Genomic DNA, 15,000 nt, shown 5'->3' with positions numbered 1-15,000 from the left:
CACCTGCCACCTTCATCCACCCCACCTCCTCACACCTGGACAGTTGTCCTAAGAGCTTCTCCACAGCCACCTCCTTCTGCATGGTGTGAGGGGTCTAGACATGAGCCAGAGAGCTGCTTCAGTTCACCTGCCTCTCTAAACCCTGGCTATCTCTAGGTCTACAGACAGGAGCTGCTTCAGTTCACCTGCCTCTCTAAACCCTGGCTATCTCTAGGTCTACAGACAGGAGCTGCTTCAGTTCACCTGCCTCTCTAAACCCTGGCTATCTCTAGGTCTACAGACAGGAGCTGCTTCAGTTCACCTGCCTCTCTAAACCCTGGCTATCTCTAGGTCTACAGACAGGAGCTGCTTCAGTTCACCTGCCTCTCTAAACCCTGGCTATCTCTAGGTCTACAGACAGGAGCTGCTTCAGTTCACCTGCCTCTCTAAACCCTGCACGTCCTGACACACAGGGACGGCGCCTCGCCCAGTCCAACGTTATCTTTTAAATAGACCTGAACTCGTAACACCTTAATTTACTTAACAGATTAACATGGAGGCCATCTCACTCTCACTAGAACACACAAACACACAAACACACACACACACAATAGATTGATAGAGATGGTTGACACTGAAAATGTGGAGACATTTATTTTAGAAGATTATACCACATGAGCTACGTAGCTTTGAAACCAGCCAATGACAGAATAATTGCAGCAGTGAGTGGGAGTATGATCAAAGAGGGCCTGCACACTGATAGGTCATGGGGTTTTGGTTAGTATACTGAGAGACCAAGGGTAGGTTGCCAGGATCTCAGTAAGGATTTTGTTTAAGTTTCTCTATTTATAACAGATATAACAGATTGTCACAGCAACACATTTACAAATGAAATCCAATTCTCAGAATATATGTACGTATATATTTGAACTATCATATGACAGTTATATCCAATGATGCTTATTAGAGTAATAAAATATTCAAATAATAACAAAATTTAAGTGATCAAACATGATCAATTTACCAAACAATTGGGTTTAGCAGATAAGGCAACATGTAAACTTGCATAGATACCTTTAAATAGTGCATTATTTCTGGTCTGGGTAGGGAGCACATTAAACCAACAATGTACCCCACATCTTATAAAAAAATAACAAAAAACTCAAAAGCGCTAAACCTTCTTTGTTTGCTAAATGACAACTCACAGAGGAACAGCTTACAAGATCAGCGGTAAGCCCAACAACATACAGTTCTAGCATGGCGGGCGTAGGAACCGCGGTTCGCATGATAACACGACAGTGGCTAGCTTGTGAACGTACTGCCTATTTACATGTCAAGCACAGGAACAGCAGCTAGCTTGATACAACAGTGCGCTAACATGTCAAGCACACACAGCGGCGCCCAGCATCCTAACAAAACACAGGGCAAACACATCCCCCGCCAGGGGAGTGGGGTTAGCTTATTAGCATACAGCGCTAATACGACAAACACAAGAGCACTGGTTAGCTTACTGACATAGAGAGCGTAAAGCAGGGGGGGGGGGGGATATGAACAACTTTTCTCGGGAGTACAATACAGTGAGCTGTTGGCATGGAAACAAGGTTTACTATGCCTGGAGAAGGCGGCGACAAGAGCAGCGCTCTGAAGCGGAACCCGGGTTTAGGGTCCGCTGTGAAGGTGCTCAAAGCTTGGGCTGAGGAACATCAGGATCAGAGGAAGGGGAGAAAGCATTTTGAACACTGAAGGACTTCATGGCCCTCAAAGTGACCTATGAAATGGTGTGGCACGGAACAGGGGTCTTAATTATTAAACGGGTTGTGGCCTTACAAACACACACAAAACACTCGTGAAAACGAAGGGATCACCAATCCTGGTGCGCTCCGTGTTCTGGGTGTGCTGCATCCGGGCCCCGAGGACACGCTGACATTTGGGTTTTTCTATCAGGTGCAGAGATGGAAACGATTAAGATCCCCTGATCCATTGTAACGATGGGCGTTGTGTTGGGGGGGGCGTCCTCTAGGGGAACACCTCCTCCCACTCCAGCAGGTACTGCACCGTGCCCTCGGCCGTCACCCGGCGGGCCAGCACCTGGTACTCCCCGTTGGTCAGCCGGCCCGCCACGCCGAAGTAGGAGGAGATGGAGGAGTGCAGGTGGGAGGAGTCGGAGGACAGGTGGGAGGTCTCAGAAAGGAAGTGGGAGGAGTCAGACGGCGGCGGGGTGAGGGCGCGCTCTGCGGAGTCCTGCTCCTCCAGACCGGACGGCTCCTCTGCCGGCAGCTCCTCCCCCGCGTCGCCGCGGCTGGCCCACTGGCTGTAGCTGTTGCTCGGCAGCTTCCTCTTCCTGCTGCCCACCCCCTTCCTGCCGGGACGGACACAGGGGTCAGAGTGTGGACTGTGTGGGCTTCAACCCGAGGGGTTTGGACCGTGTCGTGTGTTCATCTGTTGGGTTGGTGAATACGTTTGGATTTGCCTCGGATGGGTGTGCACATGCGTGGCTGTGCATGGGTGTGTATATGTCCGTGTGTTTGTGAACGTGTACATGGGTGTGTGGCTGTGCGTATGTGTCCGCGTCCGTGTACGTGTCCGTGTCCGTGTGCGTGTGCGTGTGCGTGTGCGTGTGCGTGTGTCCATGTCCCACCTTAAGTGGTAGGAGCCGCTGGTTCCAGCGGAGCCGTCAGTGGAGACCTGGTCCAGACTCTGAGATGTACTGGAACCACTGAACACAGAAACCACCACAGGAACATTAGATGCACTAGTATGGGGATGAGATGCACTGAAGACACATAGATCACATGTCTATACCGAAACTTATACCATAGATATTATACTATAACTGCTATGCTTTACAGAACAAAGAATAACAGAAAAGCTAATTAGCACTTGGTACCTGTACTCTGCCTTCCTTAAAAATGATATGTTTTGAGCTAAGGGCACTTATAACTATAGTATAGTTTGATAGATTCAGGGCTGAGGTTAATACTTTGTTGTACTTTGCAACAATACAATTGACAGTTCACACTGGACATTGTTGGGGGAACCAAACGTAAACTAACGCCTCGCGGGAGAATGTCCACTGGAACTTAAATCAGAGGGAAACTCATCTCCTTGCTGCGGACAATACAAATGGAGCAACAGCTTTGTGGGGTCTTGGTTTTTTATAATTTTGCTTCGGTGTTGCTACAAATAAGAACCAACCCAATTTCTACCATTTCGTCAATGAATAATTTAGAAATCTGTTTTGGAGAGTGACCCCTAATAATTCCTTTATATAGTCATCCTGCCACCGCACAAATGGGCCATGAGGAAACGCTCCCACATCGCTGAAGCAGTCTGTGCCTTACAACGGACCCTTCAGCTAAGGTGTGAAAGCACTCTGAATTCAATCTCAGAATGTTTAATTGCAGTCGTCTCTCTGTGGGACTCACCTCTTCAGGCTCTGCAGCTCATCCAGGGTGAAGTCAAAGATGTTGGCCATGTGATGGTTGGAGTTCCAGCTGCAGTACAACTCGTTCTACACACACACACACACACACACACACACACACACACACACACACACACACACACACACACACACACACACACACACACACACACACACACACACACACACACACACACACACACACACAGTAGAATGTTTACTTCGGGAGAAACGAAAAACAACACATTACACAGTACTTTACACCCACAAATAACCACACTACTGTAATTAACACTTGCATATTGCAAATCGTATTGCATATTGCATCACGCAACATAAAGCACCAAACTTAAAATGTGCTGTAGGCAATAAAAGCTATAACTTAAGTGATATGTATTAGAAATGCTACAGCCATCCGTCTGCTATGGTGAGTGAAACGTTCTGTGAGAACATCTGTTCTGGTTGACTGAGTGCCTGTCTCTGTATGACATCGCCACCTCATTTCTGACCAATCAGGGCCTCTCTTCACGGACTGGTTCGGAAAGGAAGGAAGGGAGCAGAGATACAATGTATTTCCAAATCTTACATTCTCTTCTGCTCTCTCTGTATAGCTCTCAAATCATATGTGGTTGTGTTTTTTTGCCATGTGGTATGTTCAAATGATTTGTTGAACCGATGCTAGTGGCCGGTGTATTCATGTGTCCGCCTGGGGTGGCCTCTATCTCCTGCCCACTAAGTCACATGATATAGGTCAGGACTGCTGAGGCATGTAGGCTTTGTTGTTCCGGAAGAAGACCCTGGGCTGATGGAAGAGCATGCTGTCTCATGCAATGTTTATGAATTTGATCTTTTCTTGGGTTTATATCTCGATATAACTATCGCGAGTTATATTTTCAGAAATACTGATTTAATACCTTTTCTTTTATGCTCTTGTAGTTGAAATTGATTTTTTTTATTGTAGATAATTTAAGACCCAACTTCTGCACCACATTAAAGGCAGTTTCTATGACACATGCATAACACATTTACATTCCTTACATTGGGGATGGCATCTTCCAGAAGCCACCGGGCCTTTCTCTTTCTTCTTTCTGCTGGAGTGCTACACACACACACACACACACACACACACACACCCACACACACACACACATGCACACACGCACACACACACACACACACACACACACACACGCATCTTGTAAAGTAGATATTTTGAAGGTAGCCTTCAGATGTTTCATGGTAGGAAGCCTAGTGTTTGGGGGGCGGGGTCTACCTGTTCTTGGCCCCTCCTCCTTTGCGTCCCCTCCCCCCATCTCTCTGGGTTCGCTCAGGAAACAGTTTGGAGGGGGGGTTGGGAGGAACGCGCGTTTGCAGTCGGAAAATACACTTTCTCTTCTTTATCTCCTTCCCACAAAGGAACCTGTGCAAACAACCGCACATCTTATAAACAATCCTAATCTTAAGATCTGGGTCTAAACTATTACAAAGCACTGTTGTCAGTGGTGTAGATGCATCTGCTCTGTTAAACTTTATACATCCGACATACAACTACTTATCCGTCCAAGGTTTATGGGTCATTCATGGAATTTGTTGGGATTTCGTGATTTTGATTTCAGTTATTCATCAAAGAACTGATTAACAACGTTTTTAAAATGATCAAACGTCTTCTAATGCGCAGTTCATTAAGCAATTAATCCAGATGTAATTTAGAAGTCTGTGTGTGTGCACGCGTGCGTGTGTGTGTGTTAGGGCTGTCACTTTTTCCAAAAATGAAATTCGAACGAATTTCGAATGTCCATAATTAATTCGAATACATTCGAATACATTCGACCCCACCCCCCCCCCCCCCCCCATACAACACGACACGATTTCTTGTGGAAATCACGTATACCTACTGAATTCATAACAGCACAGGATAAAAACACATCTTTGATAACACATTTGTAAACACAACAAGAGGAAGCTCCGACACACAAGTGCGGCTGTCTTTTACACATGAACAATAACTGCTCGGAGCGCGATATGCGGAGCGCATGTCGTCCATGGCACACACAGCCTATATAAACGAACAATCTGTGAGGCCGACCTCCAACACGGCATGCTGCTCTTTTTATTTCTTACGGAAAGAAAATTACAAGTAGTCTCGCAGCTCTCCGTTACCGTTGCAGCTGCTTCTGTCAGCCGTGCTGTATAAGTCCCCAAACAGGCTGCCCATCGCGCCCAGCGGACTTTTCTCCCTGTCGTGTGTGATCAGTGTCGGTCTCCGTTTCAGTGAGCTCGTGTGAGAGGCTTTCAGTCACGAGATGTTTCTGTGCAGGGGAAAGGTGGACTAACCGGGAGAAGCGGGGATCCAGGAGGGCCGCTTTATTGAGGAGAAGCCACTCGCCGCTCTCTTCTTTATAGCGCATTTTTACAGTTCGAATGGAGAATTACACTTCGAATTCGAATTTTTCACCCCACCTTCGAACGAATATTCGAACTTCGAATAAAAAGTGACAGCCCTAGTGTGTGTCTTACTTGCTCTTGTACTTGTTTAAAGCGTCCAGGATGTGTTTCTCCTTCTCTGAGGCAGGGGTATTAGCCAACTGCATAAAAAATGAAAATAGAAAAAAAGTAGTTTAGTGCCCTGTATAGTCTCACTAGTACATCCCAACACATTCAAGTTAGTAACTACTATAGTATAGCATCATTTAGTGTAATGGTACTGGTTTAGTACAGTGGAGTATGGAGCAGTATTGGTCTAGTATAGTCGAGTATGTAGCAGTATTGGTCTAGTATAGTAGAGGATGGGCCAGTATCAGTCTAGTATTTTAGACTATTGCACGGTATTGGTCTAGTATAGTAGGGTATGGAGCAGTATCGATCTAGTAGAGTATGGAGCAGTATTGGTCTAGAAGAGTATGGAGCAGTATTGATCTAGTACAGTAGAGAATGGAGCAGTAATGATCTAGTACAGTATAGTATAAAGCAGTATTGGTCTAGTATAGTAGAGCATGGAGCAGTATTGATCTAGTACAGTATAGTATGAAGCAGTATTGGTCTAGTACAGTATAGTATGAAGAATTATTGGTCTAGTATAGTAGAGCATGGAGCAGTATTGATCCATCACAGTAGAGAATGGAGCAGTAATGATCTACTACAGTATAGTATGAAGCAGTTTTGGTCTGGTACAGTATAGTATGAAGCAGTTTTGGTCTAGTACAGTATAGTATGGGGCAGTATTGGTCTAGTACAGTATAGTATGGGGCAGTATTGGTCTAGTACAGTATAGTATGAAGCAGTATGGTCTACTACAGTATAGTATGAAGCAGTATTGGTCTAGTATAGTAGAGCATGGAGCAGTATTGATTTAGTACAGTATAGTATGAAGCAGTATTGGTCTAGTACAGTATAGTATGAAGCAGTAATGGTCTAGTACAGTAGAGAATGGAGCAGCATTGGTCTAGTACAGTAAGGGGTCGGCTCCAGACCTTGCCCAGCTGTAGCTGCTCCCAGTGAGTAGAGATGAAGCCCAGGATCTCCTCCAGCTCAAAGTACTTCTTCTTCCTGCTGAGGCCCAGGTTGTAGAGCGCCAGCTGGACCACGTCCACCCAGCGCAGCGCCAGCCGACGCACGTACTCAGTGCCCTTGTTACACACGCAGCACAGGTAGAGGTAGAACCTGGGGCAGAGGCAGGGGGAACCACAGCTTGAGACACAGGACGACTGTAGCAAACCAGAGTGTTGGGCGACTGTGGACTAACCACAGCTTAAGACGACTGTAGCAAACCACAGCGTTAGGCGACTGTGGACAAACCACAGCTTGGTTTTGAGGAGAGGAGGTACCTGTCTCCAAACATGATGGGGTCCTGCACACACTGGATGCAGGCTTCATGGAACCACTGCTGGCATTTCCAACACTGGAGCATCTTCAGGTACCACCTGTACAAAGCAGATCAGGGCCTTTAACAAGAAGCATACACACCGTATTCATATTAACGACTACACAAAATTCCTTAGCAGAGAAACCACAGCCCTTTCATAATAATGCTACAGAGATCACTGTTTGTTATGTCCCAAGCTTCAGTGATTGGATGGTCTTACTCTCCGGGGCCGCCGCAATAGCAGTAACACTGCTGCTGATTTGTCCGATGCTGAGAGTCCCACTGCAATGCATCCGGGTCATAGGGCAACACCTGCTTCATGGCCACCAGGGCCTTCGCTATGGGTCCCTTCTTAAGAGCGCCCCCTTTCTGTTGAGAGTAAAAACACACACTTGGTCAATTTGAGTGTTTAGTGGGTTTGTGTGCGGTTGTCAGGTCAAATTCTTTTGTTATCACAGTTCTCAAAGACTTCTCAGGACACATTTTATGACATGTGCCATCTGTGTGTGTGAGTGTCATCTGTCTGTGTGTGTGGCCTTACCCTGACAGCTAGAGCGAAGATGCAGCGGCGACAGAACCATGGAGCGTGCTCATTGCTGCCCTCTACGGGAGGACTGTGGCACTGCTGGTGAAAACCTGAAATCCAAAACACAGAAGATACTCAACATTTAACCGTTTGCAGACATACGTAGTTATTGAAGAGGCCACTGCTGCATAATCATGTTTGTAACAACAGATTTTTTTGTATTTGTATCTGGATCTGTTTCTGATAGATGACCAATTATGAAACTGACTGAAAACCGAAATGAAACGATAATATCAATGTGATTTGTTCTGCTCACACTGAAATAAATCCTATCGGAGTCACACAAGAGCAAAAAAGATTTGGCTCACTTTTGCTTTCAGTGTGAAATAGTAATTTATTATCGTCCACCAACTTACCGATGCCACACTTGCCACAGATGAGGATGCGGTTGCCATGGCTACTAGAATCACTCTGGTCCCACTCCTCCTGACACACTGAGCAGTGAGGCTCCTCCCCCGGGATGCCGGCTGCGGGGTCAGAAAGCATGGGAATAAAAGAAGAACAGGCGCAATGGGATTCCAATGGGAGTCCATCTCCCAATCCAGCTTTCCCAGTCCCATCTCGTAGTCTAGCTTTCCAAGTCCCATCTCCTAGTCTAGCTTTCCCAGTCCATCACGTAGTCTAGCTTTCCCAGTCCATCGCGTAGTCTAGCTTTCCCAGTCCATCTCCCACTCTTGCAATCTCCAGTCCATTTCCCAGTCTAGCGTTTCCACTGGGAAAGCTAGATTGGGAGATGGACTTGGAACTTCCCAGTCCATCTCGTAGTCAAGCTTCCCAAGTCCGTGTCCCCGTCTATCTTCCTCAGTCCAGCCCCCACTAAGTGTAACTGGTCTATCTCCCAGTGTGTTGGACTGGTAACCCACCATGCTGGATGTCCTTCCAGAGGACCCAGAAGCGGGAGTTGTCCTCAAACGTCACGAAGCAGCTTTGACGCTGAGGACTGACCTGGTTGGAGGAAAACAAATAGTACAAATTATAGTTTGAATAATAATTGTTCAATATTGTAATTATGGTAGAGCTTGTCTTGTACAGCATCTAGGGATAAAAAAATACACTTTACATCTGTAGATTTTCAAATAAATGATGAGTATACTTGAGTACAGTGCTAGGACTTCCTGTTCTTCAGTATTTCCGGTAATTTCTTTTCTATTTCTTCAACAGTAAAACTAAATATTTCCCATCTGTATTCATGTAATGTATTCCCATCATGAATGTTTAAAGACTTCAACCCTTTTCAAAGATTGAGCTCTCATCCGTCTTCATGTTTCTCAAAGATGCAGCTCTCACTTTTCCCCACCAGGGGGGGCAGGTGGAAGGCTTTCTTTCATTCTGAACCAAACCATGATTTATTTATTTTTTATTATTTTTTTATCAAATATGTGAACATTAATCATAAACTGATTAATGTCCTTTAATTCCATTTTTGGTTTTGAATGTGATGTGTATTACCTGTGTGTATGTTACCTGTGTGTTGAAAAACGGCACTGTTTACGTGTCTGTAATGCACCGGGCGCTGTTATCGTTGTGTTGCGTGCTTGTGTGCATGGCTGGTGTGAGGCGTACCCTCTGTATGCGGCCCAGGTAGTACAGGCCGTCGGACCAATGGCACAGGACATACTGCTCCACGGTGAGGCTGCACTCCAGGGCCTCGGCTGGGACGCGCCTGCTGACCCCTGACCTGCACCCGGAGCCCTGCAGGGATGGGGGCTCTGGACTGCTGCAGTAGCCCTCAGCCAGGTCCTCCAACATCCTGCTGAGAGGGTAGGCCCACAGACATACCGTTGATATGGTTGAATATAGACATGTCACACTGTGTGTGATCACAGTAAAGGCTAGGGGCTACAGCTACGGTGTCAGTCTGATTAGGTCCACTTTGCTCCTGTTGTAACATCTGTTTGTGTGATATAGGGCCCCCTTCTGATTACAAAGCCATCCAGGTGACACCCTCCTTGTTCTTATGCTACAGACAGGCTAGATAGAATGGAAGTGGCACTAGATTGGAAAGCAAAAATAAATATGAGGGTAATATAGGGGAGGAATCGATCGTGTATTACAGTAAATGTAATTAAAAAATAATTTAATAAAGGAATAAGCAAAAGGAAAATGGATACTGCATTAACAGGTGTGTCAAATTGATGAAGCAAACGTTAATGTGGTTTTACCGGAAAACGAGTAGGCCTACTTGTGACTCATTTATTAACTTTACAAACCGCCAGGGGATTTTGTTATAATGTCGCGCATGCTCCATGAAATAGAGATGATGGGAGGCGGAGGGGCGGTTGTGTCTGCTCAAATAGTGGAGCATGTACTATCTCTTTTTTAAAACAATCCACTTTGTTCATAATGCCTACCGTTAAATGCCTACTGACATTTTTAGTGAGTTTGATGCGGTCTCTTACGATGACAGATATCAAAAGCAGTACTTTCTGACAGCAAAACTGCCAAATCGACCCCAAAGAAAAGGACCGATTTCAGACAAAACATTCAGTATAAACGATGCTCAACAATGACCGCGTCTATTGTACCAACTGTTACACAAAAGTTATACAAATCTTGCTTGACAAGCATCGCATCCACTCAGCCACTCTGGACAGCCTTTTTACACATCGAGTTATTTTTCCTTATAATATAGATTCATGACATTACGAAGAAAATGATCAGAAACCAACAGAAGTCGTGTGCTTATATATTACAGACAGTGAAGATGTTTAAAGGATGAAATCTCTTTACTTACTTTGAGTGAGTCTGGTGCAGCCTGTCTGTGGCTGCAGCTGCCCGGGGTTCTGCTGCTGCTACTTGAGGGAGAAGAAACTCTGCTGCGCGGCGGCGCTAAACTTCAAACTCGGACGGCGCCATTTTTTCACTTTTCCCGCGAATCACGGTCGCTTTCTCCATGCTCATTTACATAACGTATCATCATCGTCATCGGCAGCGGAAGTCCATTCGAATCCATATGATTCATCCATAGACTCTATGCGGCATTCAGTGTCAAAATCGGACTATTCTAAATGGGTAAAAGTGACTCGTAATGTAGTCGCTGTGGTCGTTTTCGTGACTTTATATAAAGGTTGTGTATTTGTAAAATATATTAATATTTATTATTCCTCTGCGAGCGCGTGTGTGTACGTGTGCGCGCGCACTTCCTTTATGACACATACATCATCGTCTCTTTAATCATTTAATGTAATTTAATACAAGAAATTGGGTTCAGACAGCGAAAAGAAGAGTAGGCTATATAATTAGCCGACATGAGCAGATAGGAAACACTACATCAACTGTGAAATAAATAAACAAACTCATTATTCATAAAATCTTCTGATATGTATAACGCCTGCGAAGATACTAAATATACTACTTGAGATCTCTTAAGAGTTTGAAAGTCTAAAAGTCTCCAATGATCATCAATTGAGGTGAACACACAGACAGGCCTAAGAAATTGAAACAGGTGAATTCCTATGAAGACATAATAAGTAAGCAGGACGTGCAAAAATAAGTTTATAGGCCTACACAAGATTCTGACTTGGGATTGAAAAACCATGGCAGATAATATCATTGTTTTAGAGTTTTCTTAAAAAATCATCACTTATTTTTCCTAATTTCTTATTTATGGGAACGCATTATGCACATTCTGACTGGAAATATATACCGACATAGCCCAGGCTAAAATGGATGTCAAACAGATATAGTCAGAAAACAAAGAAAAAGCTGTTCTCCATTAATATACATTATAGATAAATATAATATATATAGATATTTGCTCATGTAAATAGCTCACGATTATCACAAAACTGAGTCTATTCCGATCAAACAGTGTAAAAGGCAGAACTATCAGTTAAGGACAGGGTGGGGCTCAGAGTCCGAGTGAGAGGCGGAGCTCCTGGGGGCGGGGCTTTTATTAGGGCGGACCTTCATCTCTGAGGACCTTAGGGAGTACTGCCACCCCGTCCAGCTGGACCACTCTACGCCGTCGGCGTAGGAGGCATGGCCTCCCCTCAGGTACTGCCCATTGAGGTTGGAGGTGTGGCAGTTGCGGTACCACCACGCCCCCTGGTAGTATGCCGCGCAGTTGTTCTCCGACTGGTCCTGGTCCCGGTCTTTGGTGGTGAACTGCATCCCAGAATGCTTCAGGAGGGAGTCCCCTGATGATTAATGATGATGGGTGATAGGAATGAGAATATTAGAGTTGTCCTTTATAGTAGCAGCAGCAACAGCAGAAGCGGCAGCAGAGGTTGAATTGGACTTGATGCGCCTGATCTCTATCTATCTGGTTCTGCATAAAAGCTTTTTTTTTTTTTTTTTTTTTAAAGAAAAGCACTGTTTTTTCAATGAAGATAAAATTAATTTGATAAAAAATACAGTCTAGTCATTAACGTAAATGACTATCCTCACTGGAAACTGCTGTTTTTTTTATGGAATATCTACATAGATGTACAGAGGCCCATTTCCAGCAACCATCACTCCTGTGTTCTAAATGGTACATTGTTTAGCTCATCGTGGTAAAAGATGATTAGAAACCCTTGAGCAATTATGTTAGCAAAGCTGAAAACTGTTGAATAAAAGTGTGAGTTTTCATGGAAAACATGAAATTGTCAGGATGACCCCAAACTTTTGAATGGTACTGTACGCCTGCAGACGCTTTTGGCTCCGCGTCTCATGGTGGCTGTCTGACACAGAGGTATGAGTGAAGCAGCAGGAGGTGATTCTTGTCCCAGTGTGCATGTGTGTGTGATTACAGGTGGTTTTAATTAGCTTTATCGTTGTAAAATGCTGCAAGTAATTTTTTTTTAGCATGCACGTTTTAACTGACGTTGGATAAATCTTGTTTTATTACATTGACTATCTCTGGGGTTCCCTTGTCTTGTCCTGCTGGATGCCAACTGCCGGAGGTACACGGGCTGTATGTGCGCTCATATCCTGCTCCAAAACCCCTTTCCCCTTGGGGACAACTTTGAACTTGAACTTGTAGTAGCAGGTTGCGGTATGAGAGGTAGAAGTCACAGAGCTGGAATAAGTAGCAGTCTGTAGTCATGAGGTAGAAGTCACAGAGCTGGAATAGGTAGCAGTCAGTAGCCATGAGGTAGAAGTCACAGAGCTGGAATAGCAGTCTGTAGTCATGAGGTAGAAGTCACAGAGCTGGAATAGGTAGCAGTCAGTAGCCATGAGGTAGAAGTCACAGAGCTGGAATAGGGAGCAGTGGGTAGTTATGAGGTAGAAGTCACAGAGCTGGAATAGTTAGCAGTGGGTAGTTATGAGGTAGAAGTCACAGAAATGGAATAGTTAGCAGTAAGTAGTTAATTATGAGGTAGGAGTCACAGAGCTGGAATAGGTAGCAGTCTGTAGCTAGGCGCAGTATTATCAGCAGAGTAAGCAGCCGTACCTGCGGTGCCCGAGTAGTGGTCCACTGTGAGAACGTAGCCGTCTTCATCAGGGTTCACAGAGTCCAGGCCCACAGCAAACAGGCCGTAGCTAGCGTACGCAGTCCCGTTCTCAAAGTCTGCAATGTCGATTCTCAGCTCAGAATGGCCGAACCCGGTCAGATAAAACATCCTTTGGAGACCTGGCCCACGCAAACACACGTGTTCACACACACACACACACACACACACACACAAACACACACACAAACACACACGGAGCAACATAGAAACAAAGGTGATGAGGAGGAGGGAGTGGCCAAGGGACAAACACAAAACTGTGAGAAAACATGCAATGGAGTGTGTGTGTGTGTGTGTGTGTGTGTGTGTGTGTGTGTGTGTGTGTGTGTGTGTGTGTGTGTGTGTGTGTGTGTGTGTGTGTGTGTGTGTGTGTGGTTGTGTGTGTGTGTGTGTGTGTGTGTGTGTGTGTGTGTGTGTGTGTGTGTGTGTGTGTGTGTGTGTGTGTGTGTGTGTGTGTGTGTGTGTACCTAGCCAGTGTTCCCCAGTAACTTGTCCAAATCCGTCACGGTATGCAGTCCATCCACGGAAGAAATTCACTGAACCATCGCTTCTCCGCTGTATCACCTTTACACACCCACCCACCCACGCACCCCCACCCCCACCCCCACACACACACACACACACACACACACACACACACACACACACACACACACACACACACACACACACACACACACACACACACACACACACACAAACAAACATACACACACAGCACAGGTCAGAATTTACCGAATCACATCTCACCAAACTCACTTTCTCTTTCTTGTCTGCCTTAAGGGCCTCAAACCCCCAACATGGCCCTTACAGCAGTAGTCTAACAGGCTGCCAACACACACCTAGTCCCACTTGGCGCTAACAGCAGTAAGCTAACAGGATGGCCTCACAGATCTAGTCCAACATGGCGCTAACTCCGCTAGAGGATACCACCATGCCTCTGATCTAACATGGTTGTAGCAGAGGAAGGCCCCAAACACAGAGCAGCTAAGCCCTCCTCGAGTGGCCATAGGCAGTGCACTGCGGTACTGCTAATCTGCTTAAAGGACTTGCTGGTGGTAAGAAACGTAGATTGATTGGAGTTGTCTTTCAAATCTGTTTAAGGTACAACCACTGCCAACTGCTTGACTGGATGACCTGTGATACATGGATATGACAACATGTCATTGGTTACCGAATTGTGTCGTTGGAACATTAAGGTAAATAAATAAGGATAATAAAATGTGATTAAATATCAACAAGTGGTGGATGTTTAAATTGTTGAGTTCTGTTGTGTGAGTATGTACCAGAGTTCTGTGAGTCCGTGTTTGTTTTGAATTTGTTTGATTGAGTGAGGCTGATTCACCAGTCATGATGATGACGATGCATGTTGTGGTGTGCGTGTGCGTGTTTGTGTTTGTACCGTCCATCCGCCGCCGTCTGTGGTCATGTCACAGTAAACGGAGAATCCCCGTGGCTCGTGAGTAGGAAAGATGGAGTAAACTCCATCTTGTGTAAAACCTGCATCCAGAAGCTCACTACAGTCCTGTGGTCTGAAGCCTGCGGAGGCAAGATCCAAAATACCGTCTGGAATCAATTCAGTATTAGCTTTTTAAAAGACTGTAGCTCAAGGTGTAATACCAGTGTCATATTTATATATATATATATATATATATATATATATATATATATATATATATATATATATATATATATATGTGTGTGTGTGTGTGTG

General features: G+C 45.2%; 3 protein-coding genes across 4 annotated transcripts in view; all 3 read right to left on the bottom strand.

The window, feature by feature from the left end:
* dab2ipa (DAB2 interacting protein a) overlaps positions 1-82 on the bottom strand; it is a 25,273-nt gene extending 25,191 nt beyond the window's left edge. Inside the window, exon 1 of the mRNA XM_056593294.1 lies at positions 4-82. Within this exon, the coding sequence (XP_056449269.1) occupies positions 4-82 (79 nt within the window). The remainder of the gene's footprint in view (positions 1-3) is intronic.
* Positions 83-481: 399 nt separating this feature from the next.
* phf19 (PHD finger protein 19) lies at positions 482-10,707 on the bottom strand. Of its 2 annotated transcripts, none has more exons than XM_056593077.1 (14): positions 10,586-10,707; positions 9,415-9,601; positions 8,715-8,796; positions 8,208-8,318; positions 7,807-7,901; positions 7,486-7,634; positions 7,228-7,323; positions 6,874-7,063; positions 5,921-5,988; positions 4,677-4,823; positions 4,442-4,502; positions 3,405-3,490; positions 2,618-2,695; positions 482-2,338 (listed from the first exon to the last, which is right to left on the bottom strand). In XM_056593077.1, the coding sequence occupies exons 2-14, from the start codon at positions 9,598-9,600 to the stop codon at positions 1,996-1,998; spliced, it is 1,692 nt and encodes a 563-aa protein (XP_056449052.1). In that variant the 5' UTR covers position 9,601; positions 10,586-10,707; the 3' UTR covers positions 482-1,995. The 2 variants fall into 2 exon arrangements, with proteins under 2 accessions (XP_056449052.1, XP_056449050.1); XM_056593075.1 differs by having other exon boundaries at positions 483-2,338; positions 9,415-9,604.
* Positions 10,708-11,069: 362 nt separating this feature from the next.
* The window catches only part of LOC130384539 (fibrinogen C domain-containing protein 1-like), an 8,217-nt gene continuing 4,286 nt past the window's right edge, over positions 11,070-15,000 (bottom strand). The window contains exons 6-9 of the mRNA XM_056592766.1: positions 14,689-14,825; positions 13,754-13,850; positions 13,229-13,408; positions 11,070-11,990 (exon numbers count right to left, since the gene is read on the bottom strand). Coding sequence (XP_056448741.1) covers positions 11,680-11,990; positions 13,229-13,408; positions 13,754-13,850; positions 14,689-14,825 — 725 coding nt within the window. The 3' untranslated portion in view covers positions 11,070-11,679. The remainder of the gene's footprint in view (positions 11,991-13,228; positions 13,409-13,753; positions 13,851-14,688; positions 14,826-15,000) is intronic.

The sequence above is a fragment of the Gadus chalcogrammus genome, chromosome 6, assembly GCF_026213295.1.
Source record: "Gadus chalcogrammus isolate NIFS_2021 chromosome 6, NIFS_Gcha_1.0, whole genome shotgun sequence".
Taxonomy (NCBI): domain Eukaryota; kingdom Metazoa; phylum Chordata; class Actinopteri; order Gadiformes; family Gadidae; genus Gadus; species Gadus chalcogrammus.
Note: the sequence above shows the minus strand (reverse complement) of the source record. Positions and strands in the feature narration are given on the sequence as shown.

Excerpts from the sequence above, each read along its gene's own strand:
- phf19 (XM_056593077.1), bottom strand. The coding sequence starts at position 9,600 with ATGTTGGAGGACCTGGCTGAGGGCTACTGCAGCAGTCCAGAGCCCCCA. Across the intron at positions 2,696-3,404 it reads GAGCTGCAGAGCCTGAAGAG|TGGTTCCAGTACATCTCAGA; the intron begins GTGAGTCCCACA and ends TTCTGTGTTCAG. Across the intron at positions 2,339-2,617 it reads AGCGGCTCCTACCACTTAAG|GAAGGGGGTGGGCAGCAGGA; the intron begins GTGGGACATGGA and ends CCGTCCCGGCAG.